This window comes from Hylobates moloch, unplaced genomic scaffold, assembly GCF_009828535.3.
Source record: "Hylobates moloch isolate HMO894 unplaced genomic scaffold, HMol_V3 SCAFFOLD_10, whole genome shotgun sequence".
Classification (NCBI taxonomy): Eukaryota; Metazoa; Chordata; class Mammalia; order Primates; family Hylobatidae; genus Hylobates; species Hylobates moloch.
Window position 1 is genome coordinate 84,847,816 of NW_026652285.1, and position 24,610 is coordinate 84,872,425.

General features: G+C 40.1%; 1 protein-coding gene across 5 annotated transcripts in view; it reads right to left on the minus strand.

The window, feature by feature from the left end:
- Nucleotides 1-19,987, minus strand: part of INIP (INTS3 and NABP interacting protein) — a 36,049-nt gene extending 16,062 nt beyond the window's left edge. For 2 of the 5 annotated variants that reach the window (XM_032164892.2, XM_032164891.2), the window contains exons 1-2: nt 19,850-19,987; nt 18,325-18,405 (exon numbers count right to left, since the gene is read on the minus strand). In XM_032164892.2, coding sequence (XP_032020783.1) covers nt 18,325-18,349 — 25 coding nt within the window. In that variant the 5' untranslated portion in view covers nt 18,350-18,405; nt 19,850-19,987. Of the gene's footprint in view, nt 1-1,327; nt 1,375-3,094; nt 3,188-18,324; nt 18,406-19,849 lie in introns of those variants that run through there. The other 3 variants (XM_058444791.1, XM_032164894.2, XM_058444792.1) reach the window with 3 other exon arrangements.
- Between the last annotated feature and the right edge of the window lie 4,623 nt (nt 19,988-24,610).

Here is a 24,610-nt window from a genome sequence, read left to right on the forward strand (position 1 = left end):
CTGGTCAGATAACTACCTTGAGGAGCAGAAAAATGGTCTGTCTCGTTCTCATATTTTAGAATACCACAGTGACTCTCATATAATAGCCTTCTTTCCCTCCAGATACAGACGTAGAGAAGGGAATTGTTCTTCAGACTTCAGTAATGTTTGAATTCCAGGCTACAGTATTCCTTTCACTGATTTTCTGAATTTCTAGGTGTCTTAATACCTGAGACATCTTTTAGGAAATTATTTCTTATTTGCATTATTATTTTTATTTAAAAACGGGCCAGGTTCAGTGGTTCACACCTGTAATCTCAGCACTTTGGGAGGTCAGGGCAGGAGGATCACTTGAGGACAGGAGTTCAAGATCAGCCTGGGCAACATAGCAAGACCCTATCTCTAAAAAAAAAAAAAAAAATTTTTTTTTTTTTCAATTATGTGTGGTGCTGAATGCCTGTAGTCCCCGTGACTCAGGAGGCTGAGGCAGGAGGATCACTCGGGCTCACTGGAATAAGCTATGATGTGCCACTGCACTCTGGCCTGTGCAGCAGAGCAAGACCCTGTCTCTAAAAAAAAATAACAAAATTTTTAAAAAGATTATTTCTCTTTAGTAGTAATCAGAATTTAAAACGTATAGTAGTCACCCCATATTCGCGGTTTCAGCTACCTGTGGTCAACTACAGTACAAAAATAGGTCAAGGTAGTATAACAAGATATTCAGAGAGAGAGAGAGACCACATTCACACAACTTTTATTGCAGTATATTGTTATAATTGTTAATTTTATTATTATTGTTGTTAATCTCTTACTGTGTCTAATTTATAAATTAAACTTTATCGTAGGTATATATGTATAGGAAAAAATAGAGTATATAAAGAATTCAGTACCATCTGTGATTTCAGGCATCTACTGGGGTTTTTGGAACATATTCCTCCTGGGTAAGGGGGGATTACTGTACAGATGTTTGTCACATAATATTAAACAAGCAGAATGGGGTGGCAACTCTAAAAACTCTATCCATGAGAAATTTCAGTTGAATGTACCTTTGCACTTGATATCAATGACTTGGTCAGCTATGTGAATTCTGATTGGGTAGTCTAATTACTTTAAACCAGAAGTTCCCACAATTTCTTGGTTCACAGTGTGCCTTAGTATCTCAGCAATGTTTGCATGACACCCCAGGCCAACAAATACATAACCATTCTGTTTAGTAAGTAGTCAGGTCCAAACAACCTAGTAAGTATTTGTGTCCTTACATCTTGTAGTTGTTTTAAAAAATAATACACATAATGTGAAATAAAAAATATTTAATTTCATTTTTAAATAACCACAATTAATTACTTACTAATGGATGTGTGCCTGGGCTTTGTATCACTTTTCAAACCTTGGAATCAGTTCAGACACCACCAATCCTCATTCTCTGTTCCACACTGATTTTCACATAGTAGTTGTTGGTTATCAAAGCAATTGCTAAAAACCTAACTTCGCAAAGATATGATGTCATTGAAAGGAATGGAGTGCACTGTTGAAACTGTAAACTATCTCAAACTACTTCATGTGGTGTCCAACTAGTATAGGTAGTTTTGTGTTTGCTTTCAAAACAATTTTCCATGAGGCCTCTGGGATTTTTCCATGGGGTCCTAGGATGCCATGGTGTATAGTTCACAAACCACAGCTTTAGATCTTTTCTTCAACCACTACCCAAGCAACTGAATGACAATTTCTCTCCCATTTTATCAGGGCAATCTTCAAAAAGACTTATAAATTAGGTATTATACAAATAAAGTGCTTAAAATATCTTCCAACTATTAAAAAATCTCTTATACATGCAGAGACCCTCTCTCTACTGACAATGACCATCGTAAACCATAAGTCTCAACTCGCGTTTATATAATAAAGGATATTATATAAACATAACTACTATAATTTTTAGGCATTAAGTTAAAACTGCCTATATTTGACGATTTTCTACCTACAAAAACAATTTTAGATGATTCATCAACTTTTTAAAAAATTACATACTTGTATGTCTTGATTGGCTTGGTCAAGAAGGAAGAGCCTCACTTTCAAAAACTTCATGCATGTTTGACAATCAGAGCATAGGTAGGTATAGTAACCTCCCTGTTTCCGTGGAAATCAAAGGCGGAAATCTGTAACTATAGGCTCCAAACTAACATTAATATAGTTCCTGGCCAAGAGTGGTGAGCTATGCAGTGAGCTATTTTTGCACCACTGTATTCCAATCTGTGCAAAAGAGAGAGACCCTGTCTCAAAAAGAAAAAACAGAAAACATATATATATATAAAATTTCCTTTGACTGTTACTCAACTATATATTAATATGGTTATAAAAGCAGCCCACTGACCAGGAACGGTGGCTCATGCCTATAATCCTAGCACTTTGGGAGGCTGAGACGGGCAGTTCGAGACCAGCCTGGGCAACATGATGAAACCCCGTCTCTACTAAAGCACAAAAAATCAGCCAGGTGTGGTGGCAGGCACTTGTAATTCCAGCTACTCAGGAGGCTGAGGCACAAGAATTGCTTGAACTGGGAGGTGGAGGTTGCAGTGAAGCCAAGATCGTGCCACTGCACTCCAGCCTGGGCAACAAAGCGAAACTCTGTCTCAAAAAATAAAAATAAAAATAAAAGCAGTCCACTAAGGGGAGTTATGTTGTTCTCATATATTGCTCTATTTACTACTTCATAGTGAGCCTGTTACCCAAAAAAGAAAACAAATCATGCTCTTACAATGAATCAGATGGAAAGGTGTAAAATACAGGTATTATTGATTTTATAGAACAGACGTTTCCCTAAAAGTTATGTAATACCAATTAAGGTAAGATAATTATGGGAAGCCGTGTTTAAGTATACTGGAATGTGTCATTTAGAGGAATCCAAAGGTGAGTTCTTTGTAAAGTGAAGAATGTTTTCCAAGGGAAATTGGCACTCTCCCATTTGTATATACAAATTGCACATGCTTATTGTCAACTAAAGGACAAGACTTGTTTTTTCTCAGTGGAGACTACTACATTTTTAGAAGATAATTATGTGGTTCCATCTTTTTAGCGATTAAGAGATACTATAAATATAAAATAGGGCCAGGTGGCTCACATTTGTAATCCTAGTGCTTTGGGAAGCTGAGGCAGGAGGATCACTTGAGGCCAGGAGTTCAAGATCAGCCTGGGCAACACAGCAAGACCTTGTCTGTACAAAAAAAAAAAAAATTTAATTTAGCAGGGCATGATGGTGTGTGCCTACAGTCCCAACCACTTGGGAGGATGAGGCAGGAGGATTGCTTGAACCTAGGAGTTCAAGGCTGCAGTTAGCCATGACTGGATTGTGCCACTGCACTACAACCTGGGCAACAGAGTGAAACTGTCTCAAAAATATATATATACACATACATACACACACACACACACACACACACACACACACATAATTCTTGAAAAGCAAATTTTAAAATTTGATAATGTCTAAATTTTGTCATGAGCAAAATAAATGGCCACATTGGAAAATCCTGATCTGTTGTTTACAGCAATATCAATTTCCCTCAAGATTAACTTGTTCACACAAAAATATTTTGGGGTCACTGTCAGTAATTATACATACATAAAAATTATATGAAGTACAGCCAACAATGGAAAAAGCATTAAAAAGCCTATAAAGATAATCTGATTGATAATGTTCATATGACTAGGAGCACAATTGAGTTTTTCAATGCCCTTCAACATACATAAACTTCTAAAAATTATTTTTTAAAGTGTATAGTCTGATTAGTAATATTGAAAATTACAATCGCACAAAAATATTTTTGTTTTCAAAGTACATGAGAGTGAGGGTGGCATAGGAAAGAGAAAAGTTGTACAAAACGCTCATGTTCCAAATAATGTAAGAATTTTTTTTTTTTTTTTTTTTTTCAGACGGAGTCTCGTTCTGTCGCCAGGCTGGAGTGCAGTGGCACGATCTCGGCTCACTGCAACCTCCGCCTCCCAGGTTCAAGCGATTCTCCTGCCTCAGCCTCCCAAGTAGCTGGGACTACAGGCACGTGCCGCCACACCTGGCTGATTTTTGTATTTTTAATAGAAACGGAGTTTCAACATGTTGCCAGGATGGTCTTGATCTCTTGACCTTGTGATCTGCCCACCTTTGCCTCCCAAAGTGCTGGGATTACAGGTATGAGACACTGTCCCCGGATGAAAAATTTATAAATGCTAAGAGTTTGATGTAAATATAATTTGACAAACGATTTTCAAATATAACACCAAGCTGACAGGATAGCTTGATTCAATATTGTTTGTATGAATTTTTTTTTTTTAGTGGAAGAAAATGAATTCAACAAAAATACTGCAAGATATCAGAAGAATATTCAATTGGTCTAGTTTTGTTTAACATTTTTGAACTAGGTTGAGCTTTAAATGAAATTCATTCTACCCCCTTCTCCTCTCATTTTACTTGGCCAAGAACTTTGCCAACTAGTGAAAAGGGGTGAGAGGAAGCATTCCTGGCAGAGGGATCTTCATACAGAGAGTTATATGCCAATATGATAGTGTTCATGGTCAATGCAACCTTATAATAAAGAAAAATGGTAAGATAGAAAAAGATTTAGTAATGTTAAACTGGACTGCCATTATTAACGTATGCCCTAAAAGAAACATGGTCTCCTGCTCTGTCACTACAACGGCCAGCAAAAATGCCTCCCTCCTTATCCTCAACTCCATGTTGAACAGATTTTGGTCTCTAATACTATTCTCCATTAAGAAGGAACCAGAGGCCAGGCATGGTGGCTCACAAGTGTAATACCAGAACTTTCGGAGGCCGAAGTGGGAGGGTCATTTGAGGCCAGGAATTTGAGACCAGCCTGGGCAACACAGTGAGACCCTGTCTCTTTAAAAACAAAACAAAACAATAACAACACAAAACAGAGTTTTAGGGAGAGTACTAGTTCCATGTCTTAAGGCAGGAAAAAAAATATCAAAATGGGATTGGACTATCTTGTCAGAAAGCAAGAAGACTTTAACATTTTTATTTATCCATTTATTTTTTGTTCTTAGAGATGTTTTGCTCTGTCACCCAGAGCTCAAGTGCAGTGGTGGGACCATGGCTCATTGCAGCCTCAAACTCTGGGGCTCAACCCATCTTCCCACCTCAGCCTCCCAAGTACCTAGGATTACATGTGTGTACCACCACTCATGCTCCTAGCTAAATTTTTTATTTTCTGTAGAGACAAGGTCTGTGTTGCCCGGACTGATCCTGAACTCCTGGTCTCAAGTAATCCTTCCACCTCAGCCTCCCAAATGCTGGGATTACAGGCGTGAGCCACTGTGCCCAGCCGAGAAGAATTTTTAAAAAAGGTCCAAGGGTAAGTGCTAAAAGGACAAAGAAGCCAGTTTGAGGTTAGCCAAGCTGTCACAATTTGAACATTAAAAACAGAATAATAATTACAGCTAAGTGGAATAAATTAAGTCCGTGATAAGCCATGAATTCATAATGAGATGCAAAAGGGAAAGCTAAGATACATAAAAAGATAGTTGTAAAGAAGGGTGAAAATAATAGGGTATCCAATGTCTTATTATATTAATAACTAGGTTGGTGTTAATACTTAGGTGTTTTGTTTCTCCTGTTAAGTATATGTCTATTTATGAAGTATAGCCGTGTACTTTTTTGTTTCAGTACAAGGAGGGTAGGGTAGATACAAGGAATTGTGTGTGACTAAGCCAAACAGTTCCAAAAAAAGCAGGTCACATACCAAAAACAAGAAATTCAGATCAGCACAGGCCCTAACACATACAGCAATATGTATTTTTAAAGGAGACGCAGTGGCTGATGAGTGCCTATGATCACACACAATGACCAAGTAGACATTGTGAGTTCTAAAAGGGTGAATTAGTCCAATATCCTAGAGAGCTCACAGCACAGACCTGATCCCTGATTGCTCAGGAAAGGAAACATCTATAATTCCTGGCACCACTGCTACCAGAAAAGGGCAAGTTATAATGACAACAGAGCACTGAGCTATGAAACACTGATCACACAAAAAATAAAGAATATTTCAATTAATGGAATAACTCTAGGCTGCAAGAAACTAACAGTCTATGAGAGAGGCATGAATTAAAAAAAAATCCTCCTAAGCAGGTAACATTCAATTATAGAGGAGAACTAATGCACACCAACACGACTTTAGGTTGCCCATCAACACAGCCTTTGGGTAAGCTTTAGGCATAACCAAACTTTGTGTTTTAATTGAGAATCAAATCCATCAACAACTCTGAACTCTCGTAATTTGAAATTTTGCTTTGTTTTGGTAGTGGTAAGATTACTGTAACCTACAAAGGTATAGAAAAATTACTATAATTCTGGAAAAGTATAGAAATAGAAATCTGGAAGAGTATTATAACTCTAGGGAAATATAAAAATGCAAGTATATCAGCTGAGTGCAGTGGTTCATGCCTGTAATCCCAGCACTTTGGGAGGCCAAGGCAGGAGGTTCACTTGAGCCCAGGAATTCAAGACCAGCCTGGGCAACATAGTGAGACCTCGTTTCTACTAAAAATAAGAAAAATTAGCTGGATGTGGTGGTGCACACTTGTGATCCCAGCTACTCAGGAGGCTTAGGCAGGAGGATGGCTTGAACCTGGGAGGTCAAAGCTGCAGTGAGCCATGACTGTGCCATTGCATTCCACCCTGGGTAACAAAGCGAGACCCTGTCTCAAAAAAAAAAAGTATAGAATGAATAAATTAAACCAACAGGTTAATATTTTAAAATACATTTAATTTTAAGTAAATTTTTGACCACTATATAAAGTGAAGTTTAACAGACAGTATAATTAATTATAATTGTAACAAACTGTTATTAAACATAATTTAACTAAATAAGCTTATAAACAATGTCTAAATGTTTAAAAAAAATTTTTTTTTGAGACAAGGTCTCGCTCTGTTGCCCAGGCTGGAGTGCAGGTGGCATAATCAAGGCTCACTGCAGCCTTGACCTCCCTGGCTCAAGGCATCCTCCCACTTCAGCCTCCCAAGTAGCTGGGACCACAGGCATGTGCCACCACACCTGGCTAATTTTTAAAAGTTTTTGTACAAATGGGGTCCCCCTGTGTTGCCCATGCTGGTCTCAAACTCCTGGGCTCAAGTGATTCTCCCACTTTGGCCTCCCGAAGTGCTGGAATTACACGCATAAGCCACCACACCCAGCCTAAATGTTTAAAAAAATTTTATTTTAGAACTTTAGTGTATTAGATAAGTAGATTTACTAAACTGAGTATTAAATTATGAGCAGTGATGAGTATTTTTCTCCATGCCCCAAATATCTTCAGACATTAAAGAATGAAATGGAATGGAATGCTTGGGAATTGGCAAATAAATACAAGTGACTCTAGCCCAAATTATGTGTGGAAAAAGCAGTGAAAGAAGCAGCTGGGAAGGTTAAGAAGGAGCCAGATATTTAGGGACCTTGTATTACATGTAGATTCCTAGCTTGATCAAATAGGCAATGGGGAGCTACCGAGAGTATTTAGAAAAGGAAGAGGCAGAGATCAGTCTTGGCACAGTGACGAACACCCTCTGGTGGTAACAGAGAATAGATTACAGGGTAGAAGAGACCTGCCGCAGGGAAAAGTTAATCCAGGATCAGAGACGGGCAGTGAGATAGAGACTTGTTCAAGAAATAATGCAATATGAAAAGTGCTCAACTCCATTGATCATCAGAGAAATGCAAATCAAAACTACAGTGAGATATCATCTCACCTCAGTCAAAATGGCTTTTATCCAAATGTCAGGCAGTAACAAACACTGGCAAGGACGTGGACAAAAGGGAACCCTTGTACACTGTTAGTGGGAATGTAAATTAGCACAACCACTATGGAGAACAGTTTGGAGGTTCCTCAAAAAACTAAAAATAGAGCTCACTGAAGCCTCAAATTCCTGGGCTCCAGTGATCCTCCTGCCTCAGCCTGCAAAGCAGTTAAGACTATAGGTGTGCACTAGCACACCTGGCTAATTTTTTTTTCAATTTTGTGTAGAGACAGGACCTCACTATGTTGCCCAGGCTCATCTTAAACTTCTGGCCTCAAGCAATCCTCCTGCCTCAGACTCCCACAGTAGTGGGATTACAGGCATGAGCCACCACACCCAGCCCATAATTTTCTATGGTAAGATTCTCTTAATTTCAGGGTTCAAACTTTCTCTAACTAGGGCATCAATATATAACTTTTAACAATGTTATACTCACTACATGAGGGTTTCTTTTTAACCCATATAGTCTCCTGATATAATTCAATGCATCTCTTTTCAGTCTCAGAAGCACAAAGATGTTTAATATGTTATCTCATGTATGGTAAGAACTATTACTTTAATTTTTAAAAATAGTATAGATACAGGGTTCTTGCTGTGTTGCCCAGGCTGGTCTTGATGGCCTCAAGTGATCCTTCCACCTCAGCCTCCCAAAGTACCGGGATTACAGGTGTGAACCGCCAAACCTGGCAGAAACTATTTATTTATTTTTCTTTTATTTATTTATTTATTTTTTTTGAGACGGAGTTTCACTCATGTCGCCCAGGCTGGAGTGCAATGGCGTGATCTCGGCTCACCACAACCTCCACCTCCCAGGTTCAAGCGATTCTCCTGCCTCAGCCTCCCGAGTAGCTGGGATTACAGGCATGCATAATCATGCTTAGCCACCATGCCTGGCTAATTTTGTATTTTTAGTAGAGATGGGGTTTCTCCATGTTGGTCAGGCCGGTCTCGAACTCCCGACCTCAGGTGATCCGCCCACTTCGGCCTCCCAAAGTGCTGGGATTACAGGCGTGAGCCACTGTGCCTGGCCTCTTTTTTTTAACCAAGCCATGTTTAATATCCTTTTATAACTAACCTTTTTAAAAAACAAAAAATCTGTTTCAAACTTTTTTTTTTTAAGAGACAGGGTCTCGTTCTGTTGCCTGGTTTTTGTTTGAAAAAACATTTCCACTTTTGGAACTATAACACTATCTCCATTCATAATCACATATGTTCTCATTTTCTCATTCATTCATAGAAACATTTTGACTCCCACACATTTCTTTTTTTTCCTCCCGCACATTTCTTTGTCACTAAAAACATTCTCAAGTAACTAGCATTACATCAGATTGCATTTAAAATCTAAGAGCTGATACTCATTTTCGTTTAACAGCTCTATCACACTTAAAGACTAACTGAAATTCTTCTTATTGTAAAAAAAATCTAAAGCTAAAAGTGAAAATTATTTTGATTATACAGTTATGGACAATCTACTACACTTTCATAACAATAATTTTTAAAAGATTACTTAAATCCTGTCGAGTGGTTATTCTACAAGCTATATACTCTTCACAACTATATAGTACATTAAAGTACCATAGTTGAGACACCTATGTTTATAGGTTTATTCCTATAGTTTAGTACTAGAGGAACGTCACTGTGGCACTATTAACGTGTTTAACATGTTTTCAGTTATTGATTGAGCAAATATTTATTGTGTTGGGGACTAAGCCCTCTTTCAGATCTAGCAGTCTTTCATGCTATCACATACAGGCACAAAGTTAGGTTCTAAGGCTGCAGTGATAAGGCAAAACTTGACATGATTCTAGCTCTCATGGTTTTCAAACTGTCCAGTGAAAATAGAGATCAATCAAATAATCACATGAATGAATGTGTAATTAAAATCTAACATGAGTAGTCTGAAATAAAGAAACCATTTGATGAGCATTTATAACAATCATTATTGTAGGAATGAATGCTAAATAAACTTGACCTAGCGTGAAAGTGGGGGGAGCAGTGTCAGAGAAGGCTTTCAAAGGAAGTGATGCTTGTACTGAAAGATCTAAGGCATAAAAGTAGGGGTGAGGAACAAAATAACTTTTCCCCCTTTAAAAAGATCACTCTAACTGCAATGTTGAGAATAGACAAGAGAAAATAGTCAGGAAACTATCACAGTAGAAAGAGCTAGAGATAATAAAAGTTATTAGTGGATGGAAATGCAGAGATACAAACGGATCCAATAGCTATTTAGGAAGTTAAATCAGGAGGAGAGTGATGGATTCAATATGAAGGAATGAGGAAGAAGGTGTCATGGAGGGTTCCTAGATTTTTTTGGTTCTTGCAGTTAAATATGCATTAGTTTTCTATGGCTGCTGTAACAAATTACCCAAAATTCATGGCTTAAAACGACACAAATCTATTGTCTTACGGATGTATAGGTCAGAGGTCTCACTGGGCTAAAATCAAGATGTTGCCAGGGCTGCATTTATTTTCTTTATTTTTTTTGAGACAGGGTCTCACTGTTGTGCAGGCTAGAGTGCAGTGGTATGATCAGGGCTCACAGCAGCCTCAACCTCCCATGCTCAAGTGATCCTCCCACCTCAGCCCCATGCCCAGCTAATTTTTTTTATTAACTTTTTTTTTTTTTTCAAAGACAGGGTCTCTAAACGGATTCTAGGAAAGAATCCATTTTCTTGCTCTGTCCTAAATCTAGTTAATGACAAACATTTCCTGTATCTTGCAAGATTAAAAAATTACTCAATCATTAGCCACCTTTCAGAGTTTACCAAAAATACATAGTAACAAAGAAAAGGAATCAAGCCCTAATGTCTGCTCAGGTGATCTGTGTTCATGTTCTTTTTCACCTAGACATAAGGACTTACTCCTTTAAAACTACTGCCACTTTTTCTACCCATTGAGGTTTGTAAGATGATGATGTATCTTCTGCTTGAATCAACCTTTCTTCCCCACTCATTTTTCTTTTCTTCTCACATATAAACTCACAGGCCCTTTTCATTTAAAGGATTTTCTGTTTAATAACCAATGTAGACGATTAGATTAATCCCAATAAAGATCAAGAAGAGGTCTTTTGCCCCTTGTCTCGAGCACCCAGTGGTTTCCTATCAGATCTATCATCAGAATGTTGTAATTCCCCCTACTGAAGGGCAGTATGGGAAAACAGAATGAATAAGGAACTTGGGACATGGAATCAACTTGGGTTCTCATCTCAGCACTACCACTTACTATTGAATATTAGGAAAATTACCTCACCATGACTCAGGACTAAAGGGGATAACAGTAACACTTTAAAGGGTGGTTACAGGAAATACAGAAAAATATAAGTAAAAGACCTAGAACACTGCCTGCCACATGGTAGTTGCTTAATAAATATACGCTATTATTGTTATTATTATCTAGCATTCTTTCTCCCTAGTCATCAGGTTAACATCACTAGATTCCTGTCATCCCACATTGACAATTCTCTGTCAGTGAACAGTTTTTCATTAGATAGGCCACAACTAATTGGCATGCAGCTTTCTAATTACATTCACATTTCAGAACTCCCAGGCCAGTCTGAGTGCATGTGTGGATCCCATACTCTCTCCTAACTACACAAACAGTCTCAGATTACTTTACATAATATTCTTCCCAGTGATAATTTCAATCTGGAGCCTACAGGTCAAGCCTAGCATCAGAAATCTAATTTATTCTCTTTGCTGTAGCAATTAAAATGCAACAAAAAGAAATTTAGCCTTAAGAAACCTACTCCAAATTGTGTCTTTGCATCCGTACTCTCATCTTTAAAAAGGTACAAATACAAGAATTTTCAGATGCTTTTTATGCATCACTGAGATAAACTCATAATTGAGAGGTGGCATACTTTAGTATAAACCTGAAGAATAAACTTGCTTTCCTTCTGGACCATATATGGTTTAGGGGAAGACTTGTACTTGGGTCTGAGGTCAAACAAGACACTTCCCAGGAGCCTTGCCATTCCACTCCTATGCAGCATGCTGAAATCACAGCTGAGAGCACCAGGACTGGCCCAAAATCAATAGTTCCTACTACCTGATCTGCAGATCTTATGGTTACTACTATAAGCATTTTCAGCTATCTGTAAAATTGAAAAAATCAAACAAAAGAATTCATATTCCTTACTCAGTATTTCACCAGGTCTCTCTGAAATCAGCCTGAACCAATCCAATGTCATCACATCATCATAGGACCTTGACATTTACCAATAATGAAGGACTCTCTGCTGCTTTTGGTACCTTGTCCAAACCCCAGGTTGACAATCTGCCTCTGCATACTAAAATTCTCATGATTGAAAGCCTACCAAATGTTCCACACTACATTGGACAGTATGAAGAACATGGGACTGCAGTGACTGTCAAGGGCGTATGAAATTTAGCAGTCCTGATTACTATGACGGCATGAAAGACTGCTAGATCTGAAAGAGGGCTTAGTCCCCGATACAATGGAATTGTTCTCTACACCAGACATAATAAGTAAAATCTATTTATTTACATTAATAAATTACAACACACAAAGATTTTTTTTAATCATGGTTCTTTCAGTTATCATTTTAAGATAATTAAGGCCCTTGGTATTAATCTCCATATTAAGTAATTCTTATACATACAAACAGTACAGAAATGATTTACTACAGAAAGTAAAATACAGCCGGGCATGGTGGCTCACACTTGTAATTCCAATGCTTTGGGAAGCCAAGGTGAGAGAACTGCTTGAGAACAGGAGTTCAAGACCAGCCTGGGCAACTAAGCGAGACCCTGTTTCTATAGGAAAAAAGAAAAAAAATTAGCCAGGCATGGTAGCATGTGCCTATAGTCTCAGCTACTTGGGATGCTGAGCTCAGGAGTTGGAGGCTGCATGGAGCTACAATCACACCACTGCTCTTCAGCCTGGGCAACAGAGCGAGACCCTGCCTCTTAAAAAAAAAATTAAAGAGAGAGAGAAAAATACAATAGATCCGAATAAATAAGAATTTTAAAATTTCACTGGAGTCCGGGAGTCTCTAGAACATGATGTGGACTCCCTCTGCTGGTTCCTAGTAGCAGCAGTTCCATGACATCAACAAAAATCCCTGACAAAGGAGCAATGGAAGCCAAAGGGCTAATCTAAATTCATTTCTATTTAGATTAGGGGATGTTTCATAGTGGATTTGACTATGGGTCAGTCAAAGGCAATACTAAAAATGATTGCGTTTTTACTACAACTACAAAAAAAGTAACCAGCATATTGTAAATCTCAATTATTTGTGCTAATAGTGGGATAATTTAAAATTCATTTTCATTTGCAGTGCATTGTGTGGTTTTTAGCAGCGTATTATCTTTCCAAAATAGACTTCTCTTAGTTTTCATTTGAGCTCAAATTAAGTTATTTTTAATATGGGCCCTTATAATTTAATGGAAAAATAAAGAGGTCAACAACCACAAGGGAATGTGGACCTATGATTAGTCCACAGAGCACACAAATCACACATGGCTATGTGAGAGGAGAACAGAATGGTATTAGCTGGTTACAGCTGGAAAAGCTGTCACCACAACTTGCTTTTTACAATACTATAATTCTACAAAATTTGTGTAACCTTTAGTTTGTCCTAAATATAACTAATAAACTAAAACAGAATCAGCAAGCTTTCAATTTCCAGTACTGGCAGAGTAGTCTGGTTGGTCTAATCCTGCCACAAACATAACACTAAAATATTAAAAATTCACTATTTAAAGGCACTGGAGTCTGACCAGTATCAGGCAGAAACTGCAACTGGTGAGATTTGGGAACTTGTGGCCTTTTGCCTGAAGCACTCCCCAATCCACTAACAGCTTGGTTAGCCTCACCTTACTAGCTTGAGTGTCAGAGGAGAACTCAAGTTTAGGGCTGACAAAGTAGCCAAAATATTAGGGGCAAGGCTTGAGGGAAAGGCAGAAGGAATAAAGCCTAATTCATGCATATAAAATTCACTCACTGCTGAACTACACACATCCAGGGGAGATCCCAGGCAACCCATCAATAAAGCAGCAGGTGGAAGCTGAAAAACACTGCAAGATTTCAGCTGCTGCCCAACACAGGAGAGACAAGAGTTTGGAGTTGAGTATGAGTTGAGTCAAGCTGTCTGCTAGAACAAAAATCACATTTCAGAAGAATATAACAGAATCCAGAGTTTCCACAATGTCCATTACCCAATAACAAATCACGAGTTATAGGAAGAAAAAGGAAAACGTGACGCATATGCACCAAAATGCTGTCAACAAAAACCAACTCCGAGATAACCCCAATGATATAATTAGCAGTCAAGGATTTAAAATCAACCATTATAAATATGTTCAAGGACTTAAGGGAAAAGGACGCAATAAATAAAAGGGGTATTTTAGCAAAGAAATATAACTATGGAAAAGGACCAAGTGGAAATTCTAGATCTAAAAAGTAAATTGAAACAAAATGTTCACTGGATTCAATTAACAGCAGATTGGAGATGGCAGAAGTTATTTAAGTTAGAGCATTAGAAATTATCCAATCTGAAAAACAGAAAAAAATATTGAGGAAAAATAAGCAGAGCCTTGGAGTATTTGAATAATGGATGGAAACATGCCAAATTTAGTGAAAGCCATCAACCTACAGATCCAAAAAGCTCAACAAACCCCAAACAAGAAAACCACCTCTAGGCATACCATAGTCAGACCACTGAAATACAAAGAGAAAATCCTAAAAGCAGCCAGAGAAAAATAACACATTACATACAGGATAAGAACAACACCATTAAGAAAACAAAAAGGCAAGCGAGACTGGGAGGAAATACGTGCAAAACATATCTGACAAAGGACTTGTATCCAGACCGAAAAGTGAAAACAAAACAACTTGCTAATAAAAGAAATAACCCAATTTTTAAAAAATGAGTAAAAGATTTGAACAAATACTTCATAAAGGAAGATTTACAATGGCCAATAAATACAAAGAAAGTGCTCAGCATTTGTCATCAAGGAAATGCATTTTAATACTACAATGAGAATGCACTTCATACATTCTAGAATGGCTAAAATTAACGACTGACAACAGTAAATGTGAATCAACCAGAATATTCACATATTGCTGGAGAGAATATAAAACAGTACAAAGAGAGCTCACTTCGGCAGCACATATACTAAAATAATAAAATGGTACAAGTGGCCCAGCATGGTGGCTCATGCCTGTAATCCCAACATTTTGGGAGGCCGAGGTGGGAGGATTTCCTGAGGCCAGGAGTTCAAGACCAGCCCAGGCCAGCCGACAAAGCAAGACCCTCTCTCTACAAAAAATAAAAAAATTAGCCAGGCATGGTGATGCATGCATGCAGTCCCAGCACTTTGGAAGGTAGAGGCGGGAGGATTGTTTGAGCCCAGGAGTTTGAGGCTGCAGCGAGCTATCATCCACCTCAGAGCCCAGCCTGAGCAACAGAACAAGACCCTGTCTCTTAAAAAAAAGGTATCTGAGGCCGGGCACAGTGGCTCATGCCTGTAATCCCAGCACTTTGGGAGGCCGAGGCGGGCGGATCACCTGAGGTCAGGAGTTCGAGACCAGCCTGGCTAACATGGTGAAACCCCATTTCTACAAAAAATTAGCCAGGCGCAGTGGCACGCGCCTGTAATCCCATCTACTCAGGAGGCTGAGGCAGGAGAATCGCTTGAACCCAGGAGGCGGAGGTTGCAGTGAGCTGAGATCATGCTATTGCACTCCAGCTTGGGCAACAAGAGCAAAACTCCATCTCAAAAAAAAAAAAAGTACCTGCAAAAAAGACTTATAAATGCTCATAGCAGCTTTATTCACAACAGCCAAAACTGAGACAACACCAAAGCTCACAAACAGAAGAATGAATAAACAAAATGTGATATAGTCCTACCATGGAATACTACTCCACAATAACAAGGAATGAACTACTGATCCATGCACAATATGGATGAATCTCACAGACAGTATGGTCAATGAAAGAAGCTGGACCAAATGAGTATACACTTTAAGAGTCCGTAAGTTTAAGATAAAACTAAGATTAAAAAAATCAGAACAGAGATGAATAACTTAAAAATGTGAAGATGGGTCAAACCTACATAGAGTCAAACAGGAATTCAGACTTGATACAGAATGGAAATAGAGGCGTCCTTCAAGTAGTTAAGTGGTTAACTACTTGCCAAGTGAGATTCAATACTTTATAGAGAGTAAATTTTACTTTTATAAACATTTAAAAATAAAAACTCCTTGATAGCAGCAAATGTGTCTGACTTGATTTGTTCTGGAGCTATCTTAACACAGGTGAAATGTGTACAAAAGTTTTTACAGCAATGAAGATAAAGGCACGGATAATGCGTGATGACAATAAAACTTCTTTAAAAGTGGTTCTGATTTCAAGTAAAAGAGCAAGCGAACATAGATGTCAGAAGAGGCCATAACGTGAATAATGTGAATACAATTTCAATGTAAATAATCTTAACGTAGATTAAAATATAAGATTAATAATATAAAGGAAGTTGTATATCTGATCCAATGTCAGATCTACCATCATATGCTGCTTAACAACAGGGATACATTCTGAGAAATTCATTGTTAGGTGATTTTCTGTTATGCAAACATCAGCGTGTACTTACACAAACACAGATGGTATAGCCTACTACACACCTAGGCTGTACGGTAACAGTCTGTTGCTCCACGGCTACAAACGTGTACAGCATGTTACTGTACTGAATAGTGTAGGCAACTGTAATACAATGCTAAGTATTTGTGTATCTAAACATAGAAAAGGTACAGTAAAAATATGGTTTAGGGAACACTTATCCTATTTTATGAAATGAAGTGTTGCCTGATTCTAGAATCACAAATAAAGCCAATTGAGATCTTAAAATACACACACATATATATATACATACACACACACATATATATATACATACACACACACACGCACACGGTTTAAAAGACAAAAAATGGTATACCTGTATAGGGCATTTACCATGCATGCAGCTTTCAGGACTGAAGCTGCTCTGGGTGAGTCAGTGAGTGAGTTGTGAGTGAATGTGAAAGTCTAGGACATTACTGTATAGTACTGTATACTTACAAACACTGTACACTTAGGCTCCACTAAATTTATTCAATTTTTCTTTCTTCAATAATACATTAACCTTAGCTTACTGTAACTTTATTTATTTATTTATTTATTTTTATTTTTATTTTTTTTTGAGACGGAGTCTTGCTCTGTCCCCTAGGCTGGGGTGCAGTGGCGCGATCTCGGCTCACTGCAAGCTCCGCCTCCCGGGTTCATGCCATTCTCCTGCCTCAGCCTCCAGAGTAGCTGAGACTACAGGCGCCTGCCACCATGCCTGGCTAATTTTTTGTATTTTTAGTAGAGACAGGGTTTCACTGTGTTAGCCAGGATTGTCTCGATCTCCTGATCTCGTGATCCACCCGCCTTGGCCTCCCAAAGTGCTAGGAGTACAGGCGTGAGCCACTGAGCCGGGCCAGCTTACTGTAACTTTATTTTATAAACTTTTAAATTTTTTTAACTTTTTGACTTTTGTAATAACGCTTAGCTTAAAACACAAAACACTGGGCCAGGCACGGTGGCTCATGCCTGTAATCCCAGCACTTTGGGAGGCCAAGGCAGGCGGATCACCTGAGGTCAGGAGTTTCAGACCAGCCTGACCAACATGGAGAAACCCCGTTTCTACTAAAAATACAAAATTAATCGAGTGTGGTGGCGCGTGCCTGTAATCCCAGCTACTCGGGAGGTTCAGGCAGGAGGATTGCTTGAACCCGGGAGGCGGAGGTTGCAGTGAGCCAAGATCATGCCATTGCACTCCAGCCTGGGCAACAAGAGAGAAATTCCATCTCAAAAAAAAAAAAGTATTTTCTTTATATCTTTATTCCATAAGTTTTCTATTTTTAAAATTTTTAATTTTTTTTTTTTACTTTTTAAACTTCCTTGTTAAAAATGAAGACACAAACACACACATTAGCCTAGGCCTACACAGGGTCAGGATTATCAAGATGTCACTAGGCGACTGAAATTGTTCAGCTCCATTATAATCTTATGGGACCACCATCCCGTAAGCAGTCTGTCATTGACCTAAACATCATTATTCAGCACATGAGTATATTTCAAATTTAGAGTTTTACTTTGCTGTTCTTCTTTTTTTCTTTTTCTTTTTTTGAGACGGAGTCTCACTCTGTCGCACAGGCTGGAGTGCAGTGGTGCAATCTCGGTTCACTGCAACCTCCGCCTCCTGGGTTCAAGAAATTCTCCTTCCTCAGCCTCCCTAGTAGCTGGGATTAGAGGCGCCAGCCACCATGCCCAGCTAATTTTTGTATTTTAGTAGAGACGGGGTTCCTGACCTCAAGCAGTCCACCCACCTTGGCCTCCCAAAGTACTGGGATTACAGGTGTGAGCCACCGCTCCCGGCCTGCTATTCATTTTTTAAATTCTGGCTACAGTAACTGCCCTATGCTAAATTTTCTCTTATTCAAATACATTTACTATACGGGGAAAATGTTCGTAGTAAAGAAATTCCTGCTGTCATTACCTTGTCCTGAAGAGTTTGCTGCCATTTTCCTATTTTGTTTCAAGTATGTCCAGTGGCAATTGGTCAGCACTTCACAATCACCTGTAAAATATGTGTACACACATATACAATGCACCATATTTTAATCACAAACTAAAAGGAACAGCTAGCCTCCTTACAATGAAATGTTTGCTGTTTCTCAATCTCTTCAGAAAGATGCATTTGTGCTGGGTGCGGTGGCTCACGCCTGTAATCCCAGCACTTTGGAAGGCCGAGGCGGGCGGATCACGAGGTCAGGAGAGATCGAGACCATCCTGGCTAACATGGTGAAACCCCGTCTCTACTAAAAATAAAATTAAAAAAAAAAAAATCAGCCGGGTGTGGTGGCACGCGCCTGTAGTCCCAGCTACTTGGGAGGGCGAGACAGGAGAATCACTTGAACCTGGGAGGCGGAGGTTGCAGTGAGCCGAGATCGCACCACTGCACTCCAGCTTGGGCGACAGAGCGAGACTTGGTCTCAAAAAAAAAAAAATACATTTGAAATGTACACGGACTGAAATCACAAATGTAAACTCTGCTAGTGCCTCAAGCATTTAATTAAATACGGCATTGTTTATTCTTGCAGATGTTCATACCATTTAGCATTACTGTCTTTAATAAACATCATTAGGTTGTATTTACCAAATATATCAACCAATTGATAGAGTCAATACAATCATGGTGCTAGGAAGAAAAATCATTAATCTATGGTGTCTCTGCATTCGTTTAAAACACATACCCATAAACTACTGTGTACACTCAAAGCTAAAAAAGGTAAAGGAGTACTGTACCTGCTCTGCACCATACACTGTGTAAGATGCTCGAAATTAGTTCCTTTATTTATTTATCACCATTTTATAGATGAGGAAACCGTACCCAGGGTCATAGAGCTAGTAAGAATTATTTGGGCTGCTGGTTTCCAATCTTCGTGCTTTCGTACTAAATCCTGGGGAGATCCAAAATGAGCAAGACCCTACTCCTGCTATCAAGGAACATATAATCCGATGGGAAAATAAAGTCTCATTCAAGCAACCATACTATTAAAAAAAAAAAAAAAAAAAGCTTAACAAATCCGCTCTTTAAAAGGTGGGCACAGTGCCGGAGGCAAAGAATTGATTTCATTGGGAGCAAAGAGTGATGCCTTAGTCTAGGGAGCCCGGGAAAGACATAAAGGATAGAAAACAGACACCGGTTTTTAGTAAATGAATCGTTAGGTGTCTCCAGCGGCTGAAGCACAGAGCGAGCAATGCGGGGTTAGGACTGGAGGACAACAGGGCCATCTTGTGACAGGGTAAACTGGCGTGCCAGAAAGGTCCCTGCCTGCGGGTGTGCAGAGCCGGCTGGGCCCGGGCTATGAACCAGACGAAGGAAGCAAGTAGGAGCGAGAAATGTTGGGTGGCAAGGTCGGAAGGGAGGTCGCCGCCTGTAGCAACAAAGACAGCGGCGACAGGTTGTCACCGGAGCCACACTTTTCTATTGCCCGGTGCCGCCAGACTGTCGTACTTACCTGGGACCCTAGGACACCGGGATCGCCTCGTCTTCCAATCACTGCTCTTAAAGGGGGCGCGACCACTTAGACAAGAGGAGCTCAACTCGCGGCACTACAACCTTCCCGCCCCCGCTGCGCTTCCGCCTCCTGACTGACGTGAGCCCCAGGGAGCGGAAACCCCGCCTCACGCCGGGACCCAACGGCCACCGCCCGTCGTGATTCGCACTTTAGCGGCCACCTCAGTGCAGACGTCACTTTTTTTCCAAAGAGTGACAGTCGAAGAGGCTCACGGGAGATGCAAGCGGTACTGTTGGGGGCGGGGCCAGGGTGGGGCGTGGCCCGGGGCGGGGGAGGGGCGGGGCTGCCAGGCAGGGGCGGGACAGAGAACATCTGGGTCCCTAGCACCAAGACTGGCTTTTTCTTCATTGCCACCGCCTGGCCGGTGTTGTGACGGTGCGAGTCCACCTCGGCTGGGCCTCGGAGGAGGGGCGACTCTAGAGGCTAAATTCGCTTTCGAGCTTTAACAACCATCTCGGATTGCGCATCCGCACACACACATACACACACAAATTCAGGAATATTTTTTGTCTACAGTTTACATAATTATACACAATGAAAGCACTGAATATGGAGGATTTTTATTACAGTGCAATACTCTGCATTTAAGAAGTGGATGTGCCACATCGCAGAACACCAAGTTGCCACTAGTGGGATCACCTGCTGCCCACCTGATTCCAGCACAATAGATATCTACACATTTGAATTAAAAGGTAATCTTATATTGACATGTGTTCAAATTGCACTTTTTTTAATTTAAAAAAATGTTTTTTATAGAGACAGTGTCTCGCTTTGTTGCCCAGGCTGGTCTTGAACTCCTGGCCTCAAGGGAGCCGCCCACCTCAGCCTCCCAAAGTGCTGGGATTACAGGCGTGAGCCACCTGCCCTGCTTAAAATTGCAGTGTCTTAATCTCTTCCGAAAGATACATTTGAAAAACGCGCAGACTTAAATCACAAATGTAAGCTCCCCAAGCGCCTCAATCATTTAATTAAATAGAATGGATAATGAATTTGAACATATGTTTTTAATAATCGATGTTTGCTCAAGAGTAAAATGTTTATGATGCACAATTTTCTTGTGCATGGATCAATGACTGAAATAATCGTTTCAACATCAAGTATTTATTTACTCAAAACCAAGCATGTATTTACTCTATACCAAGCAGCTATTGAATGCCTTCTACAATGCAAGGTGCTTCCTGTGCATCAGCTCTGGTCCTGTTGTTCCCTGATTTATATTTGAGACTCGTGTTTCTTGCTCTATGTCAAGTAGCAAGCTAAGATTCAAATTGAAAGGTCTGCCAGATGCTAAGGCCTGAGTTCTTAAATCTCACACATTGCCTCTGCTCTGGAGGAATGAATTCCTCTGAGAGCAGTTCTTGCTGACTTTACTTTAATCCAGATATAAAGCCTAACACATGAGCATTTTGATGGTAGGCCAGGAGTCCTTTCAGTTAAGAGGACTTTGTGAGCTCTAGTATGACTAAAAAGATGACTGAGATCTATATGGCTGATAGAACCTTAGAATTTTTTTTTGTTTTGTGGCCTAGCTAATATAGAAACTAGGGCACAGAAAGTTCTAGTCTAAGTTTCAAATGGACATTCTGAACAAAGCTTATTTAAGGAGGTGGGAGTAAAAAGAGTTCTAACCCTAGACAACATTTTATAATTTCCTAGCAAATTCAGCCTCTGAGAGTTGAAAGAACATTATCAGGAGAAAGATAAATTTAACTTGCTGCCGATTCTTTTGCCTTTTACTTGGTAGGTCATAGCCCTTGAAACCCTTCTGTCTTCTCCTAGAGTTTTTGGAACTTCTGCCTCATTGTGTTAACCTCTAACACAATGGTTAATAGTGAGTCAATTTACTTGAATGCAAATTCAAGCTTTGCCACTTAATGATTGTGAGCCCTGGTTTAACCTTTTGGTGCCTCTGTTCTGTCATCTATAAAATGGGAATAAACATAAATGATTGGGTATATGTAAATCACTTAGAATAGCACCTGGCACTTAATAAGAACTCAATAAATGTTGACTATTAGAATATAGACAATGAACAATCTGTTTTACTGGGTATCTTGGCAAGTGGTCAGTAGGTCAGCTGAGCCTGGGTGTGGTGGCTCATGCCTGTAATCACAGCACTTTGGGAGGCCAAGGCAGGAGGATTGCTTGAGACCAGCCTGGGCAATATAGTGAGACCTCATCTCTAGAAAAAAGTCTAAAAAATTTGCCAGGTATGGTGGTACGTGCCTGTGGTCCCAGCTACTTAGGAGGCTGAGGTAGGAGGATCGCTTGAGCCCGGGAGGTCAAGGCTACAGTGAGCTATGATCGCACCACTGCACTCCAACCAGGGCAACAGAGCAATAGACCTTGTTTCAAAAAAAAAAAAAAAGAAAGAAAGAAAAGAAAAGAAAAAAAAGGTCAGCTGAGAAATATACTAGGGGAAAGTCCAAGACAGAAGGAGTGCATGTTATAGCCCCTTGGCTGTATTAACTAATAGCCATCTGTGAATTACTTTATCCTGAAACCATTGTGGTTACAGACCTTCAATATCAAGGTAGAGTTGACAATAGTTCCTAATTTCCAACTGAAACCACTCTAACCTCCTTTTCTGGTATTTTGTGATAAAGTATTTGGGGATCTGCGTGAGGCTAGACAACCTTTAAAATCAAGTGTATAGCAGTTTGAGACAATTACTGTATTAGTTATCTATTACTGTGTAACAAATTACCCTGAATCTTGGCAGTTTAGAACTTGGGTTTAGAACCTGGCCCTGTACTTACTGGGTGAACACTTAGCCAAGTTATTTATCTGTTCCTCAACCTCCTTATCTGTGGAAAGGGGTATTAAAAACACCTACCTTATGCCATTGTTTTAAAGATTAAATAAAATCAAACCAGATGCCTCATACCTATAAGCTATTATTTTCTATTAAACATTAACTCATTAGAGTATTAAAACAATATGAAACATCATGAAGATTTTGTACAACCAAATGTGGTGGCCTCCAAGATGGCCCTCCTATTGTCATCCCTTCCCACATTGAATACACTTGACCCAAGTAACCAATGGGATATTGTGGAAGTGTCAGTGTGTGACATAGATTGCAGTTTCTACCTTGGCCTCTTTTGGGTCACTTGCTCTAAGGGAAGCCATGTATACGTCATGAGGTCACTAAAGCAGTCCATGTGGAGAGCCCAATAAAGAGGGACTGAGGCAAGCCTTCCACCAACAAACCAGCACCAAGTTGCCAGTCAAGTAGTGTTCCACCTTGGAAGTGGATCTTCCAGCCCCAGGCAGGCCCTCAGATGACTACAGCTCTGGCTGACATCTTGATTGCAGCCTCAAAAGCAATCCTGAGCCAGAACCACCAAGCTAAGCTGTTCACAAATTTCTAATCCACAGAAACTATGTAGGATAGTAAATATGGCTTGTTTGTAGTTGTTTTTGTTGGTTTTTGAGACGGAGTCTCACTCTGTCACCCAGGCTGGAGAGCAATGGTGTGGTCTTGGCTCACTGCAACCTCTGCCTCCGGGTCCAAGCGATTCTCCCGCCTCAGCCTCCCAAGTAGCTGGGACTACAGGCACATGCCACCACACCCAGCTAATTTTTGCATTTTTAGTAGAGACGGGTTTCACTATGTTGGCTAGGCTGGTCTCGAACTCCTGACCTCGTGACCCGCCCACCTTGGCCCGGCAAAGTGCTGGGATTACAAGTGTGAGCCACCACGCCCGGCCAGACTAGCCTTTTTAAAAATAAACGTTTAAGAATGTTCTAAAATAGGCCAGGCACGGTGACTCACACCTGTAATCCCAGCACTTTGAGAGGCTGAGGCGAGTGAATCACCTGAGGTTGGGAGTTCGAGACCAGCCTGACCAACATGGAGAAACCCCGTCTCTACTAAAAATACAAAATTAGGCCAGGCGTGGTGGCTCACGCTTGTAATCCCAGCACTTTGGGAGGCCGAGGCGGGCGGATCACGAGGTCAGGAGATCGAGACCACGGTGAAACCCTGTCTCTACTAAAAATACAAAAAATTAGCCGGGCGTGGTGGCAGGCGCCTGTAGTCCCAGCTACTCGGGAGGCTGAGGTAGGAGAATGGCGTGAACCCGGGAGGCGGAGCTTGCAGTGAGCCGAGACTGAGCCACTGCACTCCAGCCTGGGCGACAGAGCAAGACTCCGTCTCAAAAAATAAAAAAAAATTAAAAAAATTAAAAAAAAAACACAAAATTAGCCAGGCGTGGTGACACATGCCCGTAATCCCAGCTACTCAGGAGTCTGAGGCAGGAGAATCACTTGAACCCAGGAGTCAGAGGTTTCAGTGAGCCAAGATTGCACCATTGCACTCCAGTCTGGGCAACAAGAGGGAAACTGTCTCAAAAAAAAAAAAAAAGTTCTAAAATAAAATGTAAAAATCGCCACAATGCCTTTCACCCCTCTCTGTACCACTACCTTCTATGCAGAAGATTTCTGACCATTATTAGCCTTGGAGGATTATCTAATTAAGGGAGATGGTAGGATTCATTTAGAATGAATTCTCCACATGGACAATGATATTATCTAGAATGATAAGAAGAAAGACTGAGCCAGGGGCCAAAGTCCTCCATGAATATGTCAGTAGATGACAGCAATGAGAAGAGGATAAAGATGGTATAACCAGATGCATCTGCTTCTAAAGATTTGAAGTTTTTACATGATGGAGGAAGATGAATAGTTGCAATTGAG